At 46.6% G+C, this 18,602-nt stretch overlaps 1 protein-coding gene across 2 annotated transcripts in view; it reads right to left on the reverse strand.

Annotated features, from left to right (window-relative positions):
• The window catches only part of SLIT3 (slit guidance ligand 3), a 722,104-nt gene that overhangs the window by 137,114 nt on the left and 566,388 nt on the right, over positions 1 to 18,602 (reverse strand). For both annotated transcript variants that reach the window (XM_061129412.1, XM_061129413.1), the window contains 2 exons: positions 9,011 to 9,082; positions 2,954 to 3,025 (listed from right to left, as the gene is read on the reverse strand). In XM_061129412.1, coding sequence (XP_060985395.1) covers positions 2,954 to 3,025; positions 9,011 to 9,082 — 144 coding nt within the window. The remainder of the gene's footprint in view (positions 1 to 2,953; positions 3,026 to 9,010; positions 9,083 to 18,602) is intronic.

Consider the following 18,602-nt stretch of genomic DNA (forward strand, 5'->3'; position numbering starts at 1 on the left):
ACCTCACCATGGATCTCTTATTCAAGTGCTGGTCTCCGGTGACTCCTGACACACCCGAGGAAGTGTGGGGAAGAAGCCTCCTGAGTCTGGCTCCTCCACAGACACTGCTGGCTTCTCTCTGATCTCATCCATGGCGCAGACTTTGATGATCTCTTGAGTCCAGCCTCCTCTGAGATGGAGGGAACTTAGAAAGATTTTTTTTAAAATGTTTCCCTCTTGAGGCTTGGAGCACACTGAATTAACCCAAGATTTGACTCCCGCTCAGATTGCAAATCCAGGCTGTGACATGTCTTTGAGGAGGCAAAATATTAGGATGAGGAAACGGTAAATGGGAATGATAAACCCACGCCCCCATTTTCCAGATACCACTAGGAGTAAGTGTCCCGCTCAGCCTACAGGTGTGTTTCATGAATGTTTCAACAAATTAATGACTAAATAAAAGTTAGCATGATGGCTCAGGCTCCCATTTGTAATTCATATCAGTGTCTCACTGCCTCACTGTGCCAGACTGTCTGCTTGGCTTGGCGGATGTCAGACCCTCCAGTGCAGCAGAGGCTGGTGGGACGACAGGCAGGGTGGGGAAATGGGGTCCTTGAATCACAGGTCCACGTGGGGTGTGCCTAAGCCTCAGTGGGTAGAAGTCACTCTCTGGAGGCTGATGTGGGCTGTAGTCTATGTGGGGGCTTCTGGGCCAGACCTGTCTGCCTGTATCCTCAGCACTTTCCTGGACTTCCCTTCCCACCTTTCCGATCTGGGTTTAAACACCTTGTACTTGGAAGGTTCTCTTGAATATCTCAGTCAACATTTTCTTTCTTTCTGCATTTGATTTTTTTTTAATTAAGTGACAACTTACATACATTAAATTAGTCATTTTCTATCACCTATTTTTTTATTACCTAATCCATTTTCATTATGTCATGTTATATTATTATACATTTATTTATTTTAAACATTTTCTGTGTCTCCTCTACGGCCCCCTTTAATAGATTAATAGATCCCATGTGTGTGATGACATCATATGGATTGTCCAAGGCTGGGTCCCTAGAGCTGAACAGGATCTAACATGGTAAACGCCTATCGGAGAGAATAATGAACAGGTATGGGGTAAAGGCTTTCTTGCCCTTTACTTCGGCCATTTCTCACTCTGGGTAGGGTGTGTTGTTGTTCAAAGCTCCTTGAGGCCAAGACTTGTCTGTCCAGGTCACTGCCACATTCTCAGTGCTTGTAAGGCTGCTCAGTACATAGTAAGCATCTATTGAATGGATGAATGCATATATTGGGGATGAGAAGCACTTCATTTAAACAATGCCCTGATAGAGTTCAGAATTAGCTAGTGGCATGCCAATTTCCCATTTGGCAACCAGATTTTGAATTTCTTTTCCTGTAAGACAGGAAGCCTCTCATTGTCCTCAGCAGGTTCCCAGATCCCAGCAAAGAGAAAGCAGACGGGACAGGAGGGTGGGGGCAGGGACAGGATCCAGGGGGCAGACGGCTGCTCTCCCTCCTCCTCTGTGATCTTCAGCACAATAAGCAGACACTAATCTCACATACAATCCTGTCTTTGATATCCCAACCAGATGTTCTACCTGATAAATGAAACTAATTTACTCCGCCAGCAGCCGGCAACAGCTGAATCAAGAGACCTCCCTGTCTCCAGCCCCTTCCCAGTGGAATGGGGCCAGGTGGGGGAAAATGTGTATCTTGTTACCTGCCCACTTATCAATTAAACAAATAGGTTGCACAGAGAGACAAAGCACGGACAGCTCTCCTCTCAGCATCCTTACCCTTGCCAGGTTGGGCAGGTCACCAAATAACACAAATATCAACTGATGACACCTTAGCTGTATCTTATACTTCTCACGTTATCTCAGGATGTGGTATAGATGGGGATCAAGAGCATGGTTCTGGAGTCAGACTGCTTGGGTCTAAATCCTGCCTTTCTCACTTGTTACTGTGGACTCTGGATATCCAAAGTTACATTTGTTTATTCAACATGTCTTTTTTTTTTTTTTTTTTTTTGGCACAATCACTACGTGCCAGGTACTGTTTGAGGTACCAGAGATTCAGCCAGGATCAAAAGAGATAAAAACGTCTGTTTGTGTGGAGTTGAGATGACCCAGTTTCTTCAACCATTAAAGACAGCTGAGGACAGGTTTCATATTTTAGGTCCTTGTGAGGATGAAGCTTGCAAGCCTCCCAGAAGAGTACCAGGTACACACAGGAAGTGCTCAGTAAGTACTGCCAGAGATTGCTGTGACTGCAGTCATGAATGCATTGCAGGCAGGAGAGGTGTCACTGTGCCATTCTGCCTGTGAGGGAACATGCATACAAGATGCAAGTGATGGTCCTTGTGCCACAGGGCAAGTCACCGCAGGGTGAGAACAAAGCTCTATGCCTTCCTGCCCCAGAGGGCCTCTGAGCCCCTGGTAGGCACAGCTTTGGTTCCATCTAATAGCCTGCTTTCAGGTTTCAAAATCAAAGAAAGGCTTATAGGATGGGGTTGATGCATTCTCCGAACAATAGCCATGAGGTTGGTTTGGAGAAAAAGCTTTAAAATCAGAGGAAGAAAATGAGATCCTCCCTAGACAAGGTCACATGCATGGAAAAAATGGGCACATGGTACTAATCATACATTACAATCCTCTCTCTCCATCTCCCTGGACAGTGCTGCTGAGGCACGTGGGATAGAAAGGGGGATGAGGTTGGAGGAGAAGACGCATTCGAATTAGAAGCCAATAACTGGGAAGGCTGCTGGGCACTTAATCAATAAAAATAATGCATTAGGATTGTAGAAATATTCCCCAAGATCAATTTCCCCTGAAGAAATATTTGTTTCTTTTACCAGGTTGCCACAAGTGTGTAAGGAAACACAAAACCTTGATAAACACCTCCTGGAAAATATGGATTCATCCCTCTCCCACCCCCACCCCACATGCCTCTGCTCCCCACTTACAGTGACGTGAGCGATTTCAGACCCTGGAAGGCATCTGGAGCGATGTCCGAAATCTGATTCTTGCTGATGTCTCTGAAAAATTAACAGGAAAGTCTGAGAACACAGCTCAAAGGTATGATGTGGCCACATCTGAGGGGTAGACCAAGCACTGCAGACATGCAAAATGATGAGGATGAATTCATCAGTCAATTTATTTATTTATAGTGCGAGAGCAGGGGCTTAAAGATCATTCAATTCAAATGCCTCATGATAAAATGCACTATATATGTGTATCACTCTTCTGGCTTTCAAAGAATGCTTACTCATGGCACCTTGACTTTGACATATGGCCATGCATATGGCAGCCTTCGTTTTGCAGGTGGGAAATGGCACCCAGTTAGATGGGGGCCTTACTGTAGGTTGCAGAACCAGGCAATTATAGCATAAATGAAGCAGAAGCCAGCTTCACCTAAACATAGCCCAGGGTTCCTGTAAGCCTCACCTTCTTACGTAATGTCTCGGCAAATGCTTACTTTTCTCCCCCAAAGTCCTGAGTCATTTTGCTTCCCCAGTGACTTCTCCTCCCTGACCTGAATGGAGGTTTTGAGCAGTGAGTGAAGTCTCTGTCTGGTTCAGTGCATCTTCAGGCCGTGTGGTGTAAAGATATCATGAGAGTCTCACGGTGACTTTGAGACATGGGATTGTCACTGGCAATACTCCTTGGACAGAAGCAAGCCCAGGGTGGGGAAGGCCAGAAACAAGGTGAGTGAGAAGGATGCTGTGTGTTGGAAGGCAGCTAACCCAGCCTTGGGGCATTAGAATCTCCCTGATCAGGAGGTTGGTCACTTCTGAACACCCACATCTAGTTCTCACTAACAACATCTCCCTGAGTGCAGAGATATCTCTTAGGAGTCATTAGCTCAGAGACAGCCTCTGGGCTCCTGTCCCTGGATGTGAGGATGCTCCAATTTCCAGCTACAATAAACTCTGGTGCCTTTTCTTTAACAAAATAAATCAACGGGTCTTTGCTTTTGTGAAGAAGAGGGGAAGTTGGGGGTCTTGGAGGGTCAACAAGGAGGAGACGGGGGAATATTGAGAAGAAAGCACATCTAAGCAACTGCTTCCAGTTGAGGTCAGATGCCCAACTCCCCTAGCCTCTTAAGTGCATTCCTTGAGCCTGTTTCTCTACTCCTTCTGCATGTGTGTGCTAAGACACTTCAGCTGTGTCCGACTCTTTGCAACCCTATGGGCTGTAGCCTGCTAGGCTCCTCTGTCCATGGGATTCTCCAGGAAAAGAATACTGGAGTGGGTTGCCTATTACCTCCTCCAGGGGATCCTCCTGACCCAGGGATTGAAACCCTGTCTCTTATGCTTCCTGCACTGGCAGGCAGATTCTTTACCACTAGCGCCCCCTGAGAAACTAGCCTTCAGAAGGGCTGCCAGACAACTTGTGCTTAGGTCTCTGCTCCCTTTCCTCCCTGTTTCCATGGCTTGTGAATTGAAAGCTACTTCTCAGGTTAAGGTTTCTTAGGCACAGCTGGTGGGCTTATCCCTTGAGCAGGCGAGATTGCCTCTAACAAATCCACAGATTGTGCTCGCAAACTCATCAGCTTACACCAGGCTTTTCTTCAGAGCTCTTTTTTCGTATAAGGGCCTTAACAAGCAAATGCCCCAGATTACCCTAATCTTGCTGGGCCTCAGCGTGGCTGCCTGGCAAGGCACTTCAGGCAAGTGCGCAGTCTGTACTTAGATCATTCCAGTGAGAAAGCCTGTTTTGTTTGGTGATTTGTGTGTGTGTGTGTGACATCCCCAGTGGGAGGTCCCTTCAAGGTCCTGAGCCCTCTACCATGTGAGAGAAAATTCTGTGGCCAGTGCGGAAGCCCTCTGCTTTAGTCTTGTCAGTGCAAACTAGTTTTCAGTTCACAACTAGACTCTTCTGCAAGCATCTTTCTCTAAGGACAAGGTGAGATGTCTCATGATTTGAAGATGCTGGGAGTAGACCTGGGATTGCCCCCCACCCCCACCACCAGTAGCTCAGCTGGTAGACACAAGCGATTTTGGTTCGATCCCTGGGTCAGGAAGATCCCCTGGAGGAGGGCATGGCAACCCATTCCAGTATTCTTACCTGGAAAATTCCATGGACAGAGGAGCCTGGTGGGCTACAGTCTGTGGGGTCGCTAAGAGTTGGACATGACTGAGTGCCCAGGCATGCATGCATGCAGACATTGGAGAAGTGACAGTTTAGCTGGGAACTGACTGTGGTGGTTCTTAACTCTGTAGGAAGGGAATAGCAGCCGTGGGGGTAAAGGACTGGAGCGACAAGTGATCGGACACAGTGACTTGGGCACAGAACTGGCACGTGCAGTCTCCTTTCCACTTCATCGAGTTGGGTGCAGAAGGCGGTGGCCTGGACAGGAAGGCAGCCTAGTGAGGCTGACTGCCTGCCTGTGTCCATGCTTGGCCTCCCTCAGTCTACATCAGGTGGGCCCGAGCTGAGTCCTGGTGTCTGGGCCACCCTTGGCTAGTGGTTCTCAAACCACTAGAAGTTTATTAAAAATGCACCCACAGGAGCTCCCCTGAAGGTCCAGTGGTTAAGACTCCATGCTTCCAATGCAGGGAGCACAGGTTTGATCCCTGGTTGGGGCACTAAGATCCCACATGCCATGAAGTGAGGCTAAAAGATTTAAAAAAAAAATTAAACACACCCATAGAAAGTCTGATTTGGCCAACTGGGGAATTGGGGTTAGAAATCTGCATACATAACAAACCTCCAGGTGATTCCAAGGCAGGTGGTCCCTGAGATATACTTGAGACCAGTATTTCAAAACATGGTTAGTCTCAAACCTATCCCAGTCCCCTGGATGATGGAGAAGAAGTGGCCTTTGCAGGTTGTTCAGAACAGAGGTGGTAACTTCCAATCCTGATGAGGGTCAAGTGGGGGATATGAGCTTAAAACCACTAGAAGTTGGTGGAACTTGTGGAATATTGCTCTGCCTAAGAGCATGGGAGGGAAAGAGCTCAACATCTTGAAGGTGTGACCTTCAAGTGTCAGTGCTCCCGCTTAACCAGCCCTGTAAGACTGGGGCATCCTCCCTAATGTCTCCTACTCTCCCTCCTACTCTTTATTTTCTTGAGCTCCAAAATCACTGTGGATGGTGAACACAGCCATGAAATTAAAAGACGCCTGCTCCTTGGAAGAAATGCTATGACAAACCCAGACAGCATATTAAAAGAGAGAGGCATCATTTTTCCAACAAAGGTCCGTATAGTCAAAACTATGGTTTTTCCCAGTAGTCATGTATGAATTGAGGGTTGGACCATAAAAAAGGCTGAGAACCAGAGAACTGATGCTTTCAAACTGTGATGCTGGAGAAGACTCTCGAGAGTCCCTTGGACAGCAAGGAGACCCAACCAGTCAATCCTAAAGGAACTCAGCCCTGAATATTCATTGGAAGGACTGATGCTGAAGTTGAACTTCCAATACTTTGGCCACCTGATGCGAGAGCTGACTCATTGGAAAAAACCCTGATGCTGGGGTCTTTTCCTCCTGACAAGGGCAGGAGAAGGGGGCAACAGAGGATGAGATGGTTGATGGCATCACCGACTCAATAGATGTGAATGTGAGCAAACTCTGGGAGATAGTGAAGGACAGGGAAGCCTGGCATGCTGCAGTCCATGGGGTCGCAAAGAGTCAGAGTGACTGAACCACAGCACAACCTTTATATTAGATTTTACCTGGAAATACTCTTTTTACACCAAGCTGACCACTTGAAATTCATTCTATTCAGGGACAAAGCCATCCAATCAAGAAAACTTTTTTTTTTTTTTTGTCATTGGAATGGAGATAAGAAGAGGACGTGGTTCATTCATTGTTGAAGGAAAACATCTTTCTGTGAGATAGTAGAGATAAACTGGTCACATACGCCTGGGAGGAATTCACTCTTTGTGTTTTAAAATCTGTTTTCACCAGGGACTTTATGTCTCCCAAACCCTTGCACTTCAGTCTAGATTTCTGACGTTCTATTAGTCAGAAAAAATTTTAAGTGCTCTCTCTTTCCTACCACCATCCTCTTGGGAAGGAAAAAAAGAGCATCATAGTAAATATCGATAGCATAAAAATGATCAAAAATGAAATTCACTCCCCAGGTCATACTGAGAAGGTCTTATGAATTTTGAATGCACAGATTGTGGCAATTCTAAGCGGATGGAGAAAGGACAGTAAAACATAGCCATGTTCTAAATTACCTGGACTTCACAAAAAATTAGAGTAGTCACTTAAATCATGCAAGAGATAGAGGTTGGGGCAGTGACTGAATTTGTCATTTTTCACTGAAATTACTATCTGGCTGCATAATCAAGCTGGGCTTTAAAAATGAATTGGGGGGTGTGGGGGTTATGGAGAGTGAGCTGGGGAAGCAGGGAGACCGGGAGATTAATGGCCCAAGGTTTTAAATATTAAGGCCCATATTTATACAGCTCCTGCAACAGGAATGCTGCCTAGTGGAGGGAAGGAGTATGTGCTCAGGGCTGGCACATTATGTTGGTTTCTACTTCTGGAACTGTACCAGGAGAAAATCTTGTTTGGTTTGGATTTCCAGGGAGATGGGAAGTTGGTTTCCTGATATCTGAGGGTAAAGCCTACCAATGCCACTGTTTCTCAGGGATGTTTATTTTTAACATAAAAGGAGCCAGCAGACACTTAACCTCTTTAATGTAGGCCCTCCTACTCAGGGGAGACTGATGAATCAGCCTGCAGTGGAAGGGAACAAAACCAAGTCTGTGCCTATTTCTACCTCCTCTCCCTCCTTCGTTTGTCGGGAGCCAGAGAAAGGAAGCAAATGCACTGAAGATGGCATCGTGATTGCTGGGCTATCATAAATGGTTTTTTAGGTTGGGAAAGGAATGAGAGCCTCCCTCCCAGGTTCTTCATATCTATGATGGCAATGGTGGGGGTGTATCTGAATCCTACTAGCCTCCCTTCAGAGCACCCCACTCCGACTGGCTCACAGAGAAGAGCTCACAGCAGTCGTGTGAAGGGGAGGGGTGATGCTGATGATGTTGCCACGATGGTGGGGATGAAGGCAATGAGGCTCAGGATGCTGTCAGTCACGTTGGTGTCACCGGTACTGATAGGATGTAGCGATGGCGTAATACTGGATATGGTGGTAATGGCAATGATGGGGATCATCACGGCTGAGGGTGATGATCTAATCTTCTTACCTCACTCAGAAAGATTAGAAAGTCCTGACCATGGGTCCAAAGGGTCCATAGGATCTGGCCCTTACCTACCTTTCCAGCACAATCTCCGCCACTTTCCTTTTCATTCACTCCATTCTGCCTCACTATCCTGCAAACCATCCTGAGAGCTCATCTAGACTCCCTCCCTTCCTTCATTCAGGTCACCCACACACAGAGGGTTTCATGGCCCAACCCGCCTGGAGACGGCCTCTCCGTGACTCTCTTTCCTTCTTTTGTTTTATTTCATAAGATGGTACAGAAAACCCCGAGCGAACTTTTTGGCCAATCCAATACTTTCTAGTACTGATCAATTTGATATTTGCCGTCCCACTCGAATATGTAAGGGCCATCAGAGCAGACACCATTTCAGTTTGTCTTCTACCATAGATGCCAGCACAGTTCACACCAGTGGACACCTGCTGAGTATTTGTTAGCTGAATGTGTGCATGCTGGTAGGGGTGTAGCTATGGTGCTGTAGGATGATACAGAGTCACGGTCACATCTCTACTGAAGTGCCTACTTGAGGTCCACATCCCCAAAGCCAGAGGGCAGGAAAACAGTGAGATGGGACCTTTTTTTAGGCCAACTCAGTCCCACCTCCTACCCAGATAATTTTACTGCATTGTAGCTGGAGACGCCCTAAGCTCTGAGATGCCTGAACCCATACACCTCCCCATCTGAAGGCAACACTCAGGCCGCACCTCCCAGTCTTGGGAGACATTCCAGGTCTAACACTGAGCTCTCCCCAGCATGGTCATGCAGCTCCTTATCTGGGGAGACTGCCCACTACACCTATGACCCCCCCAAACTGAAAAGGTCTTTCTTGCTGGGGAGACTCACATGCGCTTCAGTTTCTTGTACTGGGTGAAGGCTCCAGCAGGGATGGATTTGATGGAGTTCTGTTCCAGGCGTCTGAGAAACAGAGCAGAGAAGAGTCGATTAACCATTTATCCATCAACAACTGGTTGCTGGGGGCCTTGAGGACAGGATGGTTTCTCCCGTCAATGGTGCACATTCTTGGACAAGAGAGACTTTATAAACACGGTCCAAAAGCCAGAGACTCATGTTCTGGTGTCTGGGGGTGCCCAGCCCAGGGTCTAACTCCCCTGGGAGAAAGCTAGAAAAGATGACTTCTCCTTGAGGATGTTTGGTTCTTGCTGATGACAAGTTGTCTTTGGGAAGCAGTTGTCATCTTCAGGAAATGTTGTAGGAAGCAACCAGAGGGCTGAAAAAGCCAAAGGGATAAAGAGAAGGATGAGCAAAGAGAGATGAACAGATAGCATTGCCTGTCTATCCTGGAAGCAAGTCACCATTCAGTTAAAACCTCAAGTGCCCTGCTGCTGGCATGCTGCACAGGCAGACATGACCAAGGCTGATTCATTTCTGGGCTTTTCTTTCCTTAATGGAGGTATAATTGACATAGAACTTAATGTTAATTTCAGGTGTACAACCCAATGATTCAATATTTGTTTCTGGGTTTTGAACTGGCTGTTCTAATATCATGGAGTCTACAAGTCTTTGAGCTCTGAGCCCAACATTCATCAAACTGGCTCCCTGACATCTGGAGGGCCCCAGGGGCCCAGAATGGACCACTCCCCCGGGGCTGCTGCTGCAGTCTGTGGCTTTACTGTCTTATAGACTTTGCTGAAATGCTTCCTCCTCTATTACTCTAGAAAGAACAAGAGATGCTGCAGGCTCAGGGCCCACAGCTTCCTCAGAAGAGAAGGAGCGTGGGGAGTGAGCATGCTTCTCCGTTCTTTATTCTTTCATCTCTCAAATGACTTCCCGCCACCCAGAACAGGTGTGGTGGGAAACAGGCATGAGTGGGAGGCAGGGCCCTCTATTAGAGGTGATGAATGAGGGCCTGGCCCAGGCTGAAGACTCAGCATCTCCTCCTCATCCATCTCCCGTCTCTCCGAGGTGCAGATCTTTTCATCACCTCCTCATTTGGCATGGATGAGCCCCAAACCCTTTGCTGGGATACAAAAAGATGTGTATGTGTGGAGGGGAGGGCTGGGGGAAGCAGAAGGAAGAGACGGGAGGAGCTGGCTCACTTGGAGGCTACGTCTAGAGGAGGCACATTTCTGGCTGGGATGAACCCATTCATCTTGAAGAGTAATCCCCACTGCAGAAAAGGGGAGACAGTCATATTAATTTGTGCCCCTGCAATCTCGTCTTCATTGGGGGAAAGAGAGTATTTGTTACTAGAACCACTAATGGAGCAGTTTGCCAGCAATTTTCCCATTTCAAACAACATCTTAGCTGCTAATGTGGAATGGTTTGTCAGGCCTACCCATAACACAGACAAATCACTCTCTAGGCGGAAGGAAGGGGGTGAGGGGTGGGGAGGAGAAAGAGGAAGGGCGGGTGAGAGGAGAGAGGAGCATCAGGACAGATCATTCCTGGCTGCCGGATGAATTGAGTCTACAAATGAGACCGCCACAGTCTATTAAGAGAGTCTTTGTGGGGCTGGAACGGGCGGGGGTGTGCTCTGCTGGGCTCGTGGGCACAGGATGGCTGGACAGGGGCCTGGCTGGGTCACAGTGAGCCAAAAAGCATGCCATGAGGTTGCAGAGGCTGCGAGCTATGGGATACAGCCACCCACAGAGGCGGCAGATCTGGGCAGGCCGCCTTGACTGAGAGGGTCCAAGGACATTCTCATTTTCCAGCTGAGCAGAGTTCAGGAATTTCTCAGCCAAGGCAGCAGCTCTGTGGACTATTGGGGTGGCCAGTCGGGTGGCAAATGCTCTCCAGGAATCCTGGGATTCACCTGCCACTCTGGCAGGAGGCTGGGGGCTGGAGGATGCCTCTGGAGAGGACCACTCTCTGTAACGATGGCAACCCCTTCCATTCCTGCAAAAGGACCCACCGCTCCCAGCTGAGGCCAGGAGCACGTGCAAGTCAGATCAGCCGGCTGCCCGTGCAGAGCGTCAGGATTAACGTCCACCTTAGTGAGGGGTGCCAGAGCTAAGGGAGGCGTGAGTCAGGGAGTAGAAGGTGATGTCTGTCCCCAGGAGTTTAATAATGTGGTGACAGAGATGAGCCCAAGACAGCCCATCACAGAACTAGATTTTATTGCCAATATAACAAGAAGAGCTGTCCTTTATGGAATCGAGTTGATTTACGTCTCTTTCTCTCTCTGAGGCCTTACACTGTGGAGGCAAACTGTGTTGGTCCTATCTTGTGGATGAGGAAAATAAAACCTACAGGGACCCAATAGCCTATCCAAAGCGACAGAGCTTTAAGTGGCAGAGACGGCATCTTTCTTTTTCTACCCAGTGGATGATCTGCATTCTCTGAAAACACGGAGAAACTGAGGCCCAGGGACTAAGGTAGCTTTCCCAAAGTCCCAGAAAAGTTTAAGGAGTGAGGATCCCAGTCCTCATCTGGAGATGTCATGTACCCTCTGAAGTAGGTATTTCGTAAAAAAGTCTGTAGAAGTTGAGGGAAGGTGGAATATAGATGTGTGTGTGTGTGTGTGTGTGTGTGTGTGTGTGTGTGTGTGTGTGTGTGTATTTGGGATTTCCCTGGTGGCTCAGATGGTAAAGAATCCACCTGTAATGCAGGAGACCTGGGTTGGATCCTTGGGTTGGGAAAGATATATATATATATATATACGTGTGTGTGTGTATTTATAAAACATATGCACAGTGCCAAGGTGTGACTTTGGACAAAGAGCAAAGAATTCCGATCTCAGTCTGCTAACCCTGGCTGTGACACTGCTGTGTATCCTGCACTCTGTACCCTGCACACTCTGGGGAGGGCCTTCATCTCTGCAGTCTCTCTGCCACTTACGCTGCTGTGGGTGCCAGCTGGACATCCAACCCCTTATATAGTGCCAAAGCCAGGACATGATGTGGGTTAGCCTTGCCTCAGAGGCTCTAGACTTGGTCAGTGTACTTCAAATGTGAAGTTAAAGCCAGGGTGAGAATGCTAGCAACAATAAGAGCTAACATGCATCAGCCTGGACTTGTTAAGTCAGGCATCAGGCTAAGAGCTTTGCACAGGTTCGTCTAAATATTTACACCTCCTGGAGTCAGGTCCTATTCCTTATCACTGTTCCCACTTTAAACATGAGAACATTGAGGCTCGGAGAGTTTAAGTCACTCGTTCAAATTCACAAAGCCAGGAAAAGCTACAGCTGGGACTCAGACTCACGTTCATCCAGTTGGAAAGCTCACACTCTCAGTCACTGAGCTTTGCTGAATACCATTTGCAGCCGAGGCATCGCTATTCCTTTGGTACTGCCTGTTCATCCTCAGGAAAATGGCCCCTCGGTCAAGGGCAGAAGTCTGGGGGGTGCGTGCTCTGCTCCCACAGGCTCCGCACAGGAGGTGGCCTCTGGTGGGTTTTACACAGCTTGGAACAAGCATGCAAAGATCCATGCTCCCCATGACAAAAATTCAGTGCCAAGGACAAAAAGAAGCATGAACATCAGCAAAGACTGTCACATTTGGGATGTGTCTGAAGCCAGCGGCTGTCTTCAGTCTCTCTTAACTGGCACGTGTGCCTTTCTTTGGCAAACATTCTTCAGGCTGCAAACTGATTTAATAGAACTAGCATAAAAACAAACATACAAATCAAACATCTGAGCATCTTCCGGCACCAGAAACAATGGGAACATCTGATGGGGATTTTAGCCATTTGTGCGCTGTACTGATTTGCCCTAGCTCCTCGGTGCTTCCTTAACGATCTGCCATTTGCAAACACTCAGCTGAGCACAATACATTTCCAGCAACACAGAAGTCACCGTGATGCCAGAGGGATTGGCAGGGACACAGCCAGAGCAGGGCCACGGCAGCACGTCACCTGATAAAAAGGTTTTGGGACTGGGTTAGAATATCGGCTGCAACGATGATGGACATCTACCATTTACTGAGGGCCTGCTCTACATCATACACTGTCCTCTGCACACACTGGCTCATTTTATTCCTTCAACAGTACTACAAAGAAAGTAGTATTACTAAAGTAGAAACAACATGGGACTTCCCTGGTGGTCCAGGGGTTAAGAATCTGCCTTGTAATGCCAGGGGATGTGGGTTTTACCCCCGGTTGGGGAACTAAGATTCCACATGCCCCAGAGCAACCAAGCCTGCATGGCCCAACCAGTGAGCCCAGGCACCATAAGGAAAGATCTTGCATGCCACAACTAAGGTCCAGTGAAGCCAAATAAACAAACAAATTAAATAGATATTAAAAAATAACAACAAAGGTGAAGCATGTGGGCATATGTGGCATGAGTCATTCCTAACCAACTCTGCAGAGTTCCTGGCATTGCCTATAGAAAACAGGGTCAGGTTCTCTTATTATTATATGCATATTCTCAGATGCCTCTAACAGAGAAATCTTTGTCATCAACTTTGAAAAAAATGAGAACTTGAAACTAACGCATTCTATCATGTCACATATGTGACATGAGAATCAGCTTTTCCCTTTCAGATTCCATTTAATAGTTTTCAAACATTGTGCTAATTTTCTACACAAGTATGCTATTTAACCTTCATGGAGAATCTTTGTAGGGATGATGAGCCCCACTTTGCAAAGATGGGAACTGAGTGAAACATGAGCTGTTACGTGCGCATGTGTGCTAAGTTGCTCAGTTGTGTCTGACTTTCTGTGACCCCACGGACTGTAGCCCTTCAGGCTCCTCTGTCCATGGGATTTCCCAGGCAAGAATACTGGTTGCCATTTTCTCCCCCAGGGATCTTCCCAACCCAGGAAGTAAACCCGCATCTCCTGCATCTTCTTGCTTTGGCAGGTGGATTCTTCACCACTGACCCACCTGAGAAGCCCTAAGCTGTTAAGACAGGTACCCAAAGAGCCAGAAGCAAGATTCAAACCCCAGGACTGGACTTCCCTCATGGCTCAGTGGTTGAGAATCTGCCTGCTGATGCAGGGAATCCAGGTTCGATCCCCGGTCTGGGGAGATTCCACATGCCAAGGAACAACTAAGCCTGTGTGCTAAAAATATTGATCCCTCACTCTAGAGTCCTCTAGCCACAACTACTAAGCCCATGTGCTGCAACTACTGAAGCCCACATTCCTTAAAGCCCATGCTCTGCAACAAGAGAAGCCACCACAATGAAAAGCCTGCATACCACAACTAGAGTTAGCACCTTCTTGCTGCAACTAGAGAAAGTCCTTGAAAAGCAACAAAGACCCAGCACATCCAAAAATAAATAAATAAGTAAATAAATAAAAAACACCCCGGGGCCATTTATCTTAAGGCTCTGTTCTTAATTATTCTGCTGCCTGATCGGATTCCCCTTTACTCCTCCTGTCCCCACCCACCCCATCCCCCTCCTTCCACATGGTAGTCCCCCAGAAACCCAGTGTCCTCAGCATGTTTTAAGAATCCCAGATGTTGATGATGCCCAGAGTCCTCCAACCCTTTTGTTCTGCTGGCTGCTTTTTTCTTAAAATTTCTCTCTCTAAAAAATTCCTTGGTGACCAGTGTTGTAGGTGCATATTTGCTTTGTTAAGCAGATAAACCATTTTTTATCTCTCCACTGCAGATAAACAATAGGGCTGAGGTGAGGCCAGGTGGAAAATGGGGCTACCTTTCTCCCTAGATGCTCTGATTTATGAGTTGGCATTTAAGTCCATCCACAACCTTTCTCTGGGCTTGGTGGTAAAACAATCTGCCTGCAAATGCAGGAGACATGGGTTTGATCCCTGGGTTGGAAATGAAATAGCAACCCACTCTAGCATTCTTGCCTGAAAAATCCCATGGACAGAGGAGCCTGGCAGGCTACGGTCCATGGGGTTGCAAAGGATTGGAAATGACTTAGCAACTAAACAACGATAACATTTCTCGAGAAGCTAAATTTATTTGTTAGAGCTGAGGGCATGAGACAGGGATGACACTAAGTGGGGTAAAAGAGTAAAAATGGAAGGAGATGGGACAGAGATGAAGAAGGAGCTCTAGGTACAGACAGTCCCTCTCAAGCCTTGAGGACATAGGAGGGTGGAATGAGGACCACAGAACAGAAGACCATGTGGGCCTCCAGCTCTTCCCAGAATCTACCCCTGCTGGAGGCGAGAGCGGGTTCAGAGAAACGACAGGGAGCAGCAAGAACTGTGCTGATGGTGGGAGCTCAGTTTCGAGGAAAATCTGCAGTGAACTGTCGCTGTGGGTTCTCTGGAAGAAAGCTATTTTTAGAGGAATTGGCTCTGCTATGTGGGGAGACCAGCGCACACTGTGAACTGCTCTGGCTTTGAAAAACAACCTGAAAAGAGTCTGCCAGGTTGCTCCGCATGAGAGACAGCCCTTCCGTCCCCCAAGTGTTGGGGAGTGCAGATCCTTCCCAAGGTTTAAGAGCATCATGACCAGCTCAAGACTGGGCAGATAGGGAACAGAGAACTGGATGTAGTGCAAACTATCCCTAAGGAGAAGGAGCTATCTGGGTTATACAAGTGGCCATGGACATAAGATGGATTTTTTTTTTTTGGCTACGCCAAGGTCTCTGTTGCAGCATGTGGGATCTAGTTCCTTGACCAGGGATTGAACCCAGGCTGCCTACTTTGGGAGCACAGAGTCTTAGCCACTGAACCACCTCAGGGCAGTCCTGAAGTGAAATTCTTGATGGTAAGAAGAGAAGTCACATTCAGATGCCTTTGGATGAAAATCAGACACTTCCTGTGCATCTTGGGGTGCATGTTATGATGTCCACTCTCTGCTCCTTCTTTCTCACCTTTCGACCTCTCCCATCTTCTGGTCTCTCATTGATTAAGAATATGAATTTTAACTGCTCTAAAGACAGGCCAACACACAGATCTCCAGCAACAGGCTTTGTTGCCTTAAGGAACAAACAGGTTTCCTCTGCAAAGTTCTCTCAGTATCCAACCAGAGAGTCTTGCCTCAATGGCTTTGATGTCACAGCTTCATCTTATCATGAGGAGAATGAGTGAAGCATAGCAAGAGGAATCCCAGGCAATCTGTCTAGTGGGCCATGGGCACCCGGTTAGCGGGGGCAGCCTTATTTCCATGTCTGTATATATTTGCATGAAAATGAGCTACTGCCAGGCTCAATTCATAATGCAAGTGGCTAGCCTAGTTTTTGAACCTATTCTCTCTACCATAATCTTCAAAAAACTGAATGAGCTTTAGGGAGGGATCTAACGCAGGTAACTCCAGCTCCTGTGATGTGGTTCCCAACCTGTCTTACCATGCCTAAGATAAAAGTGGTGGGAGCAGTAGCCGCAGTCATAGTAAAATCATACCAGTCACTGCTAACACTGTATATCTTATGTGCCAGAACCAATGCTAAGCATCTGATAGCATATATTCATCTAACTTTCACATGAACCATTAAGAAGGTACCACTAGCCTCTACATTTTCAGTTGAGTAAACCAAGGCGCTGAAATGTTATTTGTCAATGGTTAAAAGGCAGGGAAGAGCTAAAATGTGGGTCTGTCTGAATCCACAGTCTATAGTCTCAAGACCATGCTTGTTGTTTGTGGCAGCTTATTTTTAGAGCTACTCTGGCTAAGTTGGCCATTCCCAAGTTTCTAGATTTCATGGGCTAGCTGGTTTAGCCTACGAATAGGCGAATTTGATCCAGATGACCATTATATCTACTACTATGGGCAAGAATCCCTTAGAAGAAATGGAGTAGCCCTCACAGTCAACAACCCAATATGCAGTACTTGAGTGCAATCTCAAAAATGTCAAAATGATCTCTGTTTGTTTCCAAGGCAAACCATTCAATATCACAAGCCTATGCCCCAACCACTAATGCTGAAGAAGCTGAAGTTGAACAGTTCTATGACGACCTACAAGACCTTCTAGAACTAACATGAAAATAAGATGTCCTTTTCATCATAGGGGACTGAAATGCAAAGTAGGAAGTCAAGAGATACATGGAGTACCAGACAAGTTTGGCTTTGGAGTACAAAATCAAGCAAGGCAAAGGCTAACAGAGTTTTGCCAAAAGAACACACCAGTCATAGCAAACATGATCTTCCAATCACACATGAGAAAACTCTACACATGGACATCACCAGATGTCCACTAGATGGTCAACACCGAAATCAGGTGGATTATATTCTTTTCAGCCAGCCGAAGATGGAGAAGCTCTATACAGTCAGCAAAAACAAGACCGGGAGCTGACTGTGGCTCAGATCATGAACTCCTTATTGCCAAATTCAGACTAAAATTGAAGAAAGTGGGGAGAACCACTAGCCCATTCAGGTTTGACCTAAATCAAATCCCTTATGATTATACAGTGGAAGTAAGAAATAGATTCAAGGGATTAGATCTGATAGACAGAGAGCCTGATGAACTATGGATGGAGGTTCGTGACATTGTACAGGAAGTGGTGATCAAAACCATCCCCAAGAAAAAGAAATGCAAAAAAACAAAACAGTTGTCTGAGGAGGGCTTACAAACAGCTAAGAAGAGAAGCTAAAGGCAAAGAAGAAAAGGAAAAATATATCCATCTGGATGCAGAGTTCCAAAGAAGAGCAAGGAGAGATAAGAAAACCTTTCTAAGTGATCAATGCAAAGAAACAGAGGAAAACAATAGAACTGGAAGGACTAGAGATCTCTTCAAGAAAATTAGAGATACCAAGGGAACATTTCATGCAAAGATGGGCACAATAAAGGACAGAAATGGTATGGACCTAACAGAAGCAGAAGGTATTAAGAAGAGGTGGCAAGAACACAGAAGAGCTATACAAAAAAGATCTTCATGACCCAGATAATCACGATGGCGTGATCACTCACGTAAGCTAGACATCCTGGAATGTGAAGTCAAGTGGGCCTTAGGAAGCATCACTACAAACAAAGCTGGTGGAGGTGACGGAATTCCAGTTGAGCTATTTCAAATCCTGAAAGATGATGCTGTGAAAGTGCTGCACTCAATATGCCAGCAAACTTGGAAAACTCAGCAGTGGCCACAGGACTGGAAAAGGTCAGTTTTCATTCCAATCTCAAAGAAAGGCAATGACAAAGAATGTTCCAGCTATCTCACAATTGCACTCATCTCACACGCTAGCAAAGTAATGCTCAAAATTCTCCAACCTAGGCTTCAAAGTACATGAACTGAGAATTTACAGATGTTTAAGGTGGATTTAGAAAAGGCAGAGGAACCAGAGATCAAATTTCCAACATTCGTTGGCTCATAGAAAAAGCAAGAGAGTTCCAGAAAAACATCTATTTCTGCTTCATTAATTACACTAAAGCCTTTGTTTGTGTGGATCACAACAAACTGTGGAAAATTCTTAAAGATATGGAAAACCAGACCACCTTGAGAAATCTGTACAGAGGTCAAGAAGCAACAGTTAGAACTGAACATGGAACAACAGACTGGTTCCAAATTGGGAAAGGAGTACATCAAGGCTGTATATTGTCACTCTGCTTATTTAACTTATATGCAGAGTACATCATGAGAAATGCTGGGTTGGATGAAGCCCAAGCTGGAATCAAGA

Source organism: Dama dama, chromosome 25, assembly GCF_033118175.1.
Source record: "Dama dama isolate Ldn47 chromosome 25, ASM3311817v1, whole genome shotgun sequence".
Classification (NCBI taxonomy): domain Eukaryota; kingdom Metazoa; phylum Chordata; class Mammalia; order Artiodactyla; family Cervidae; genus Dama; species Dama dama.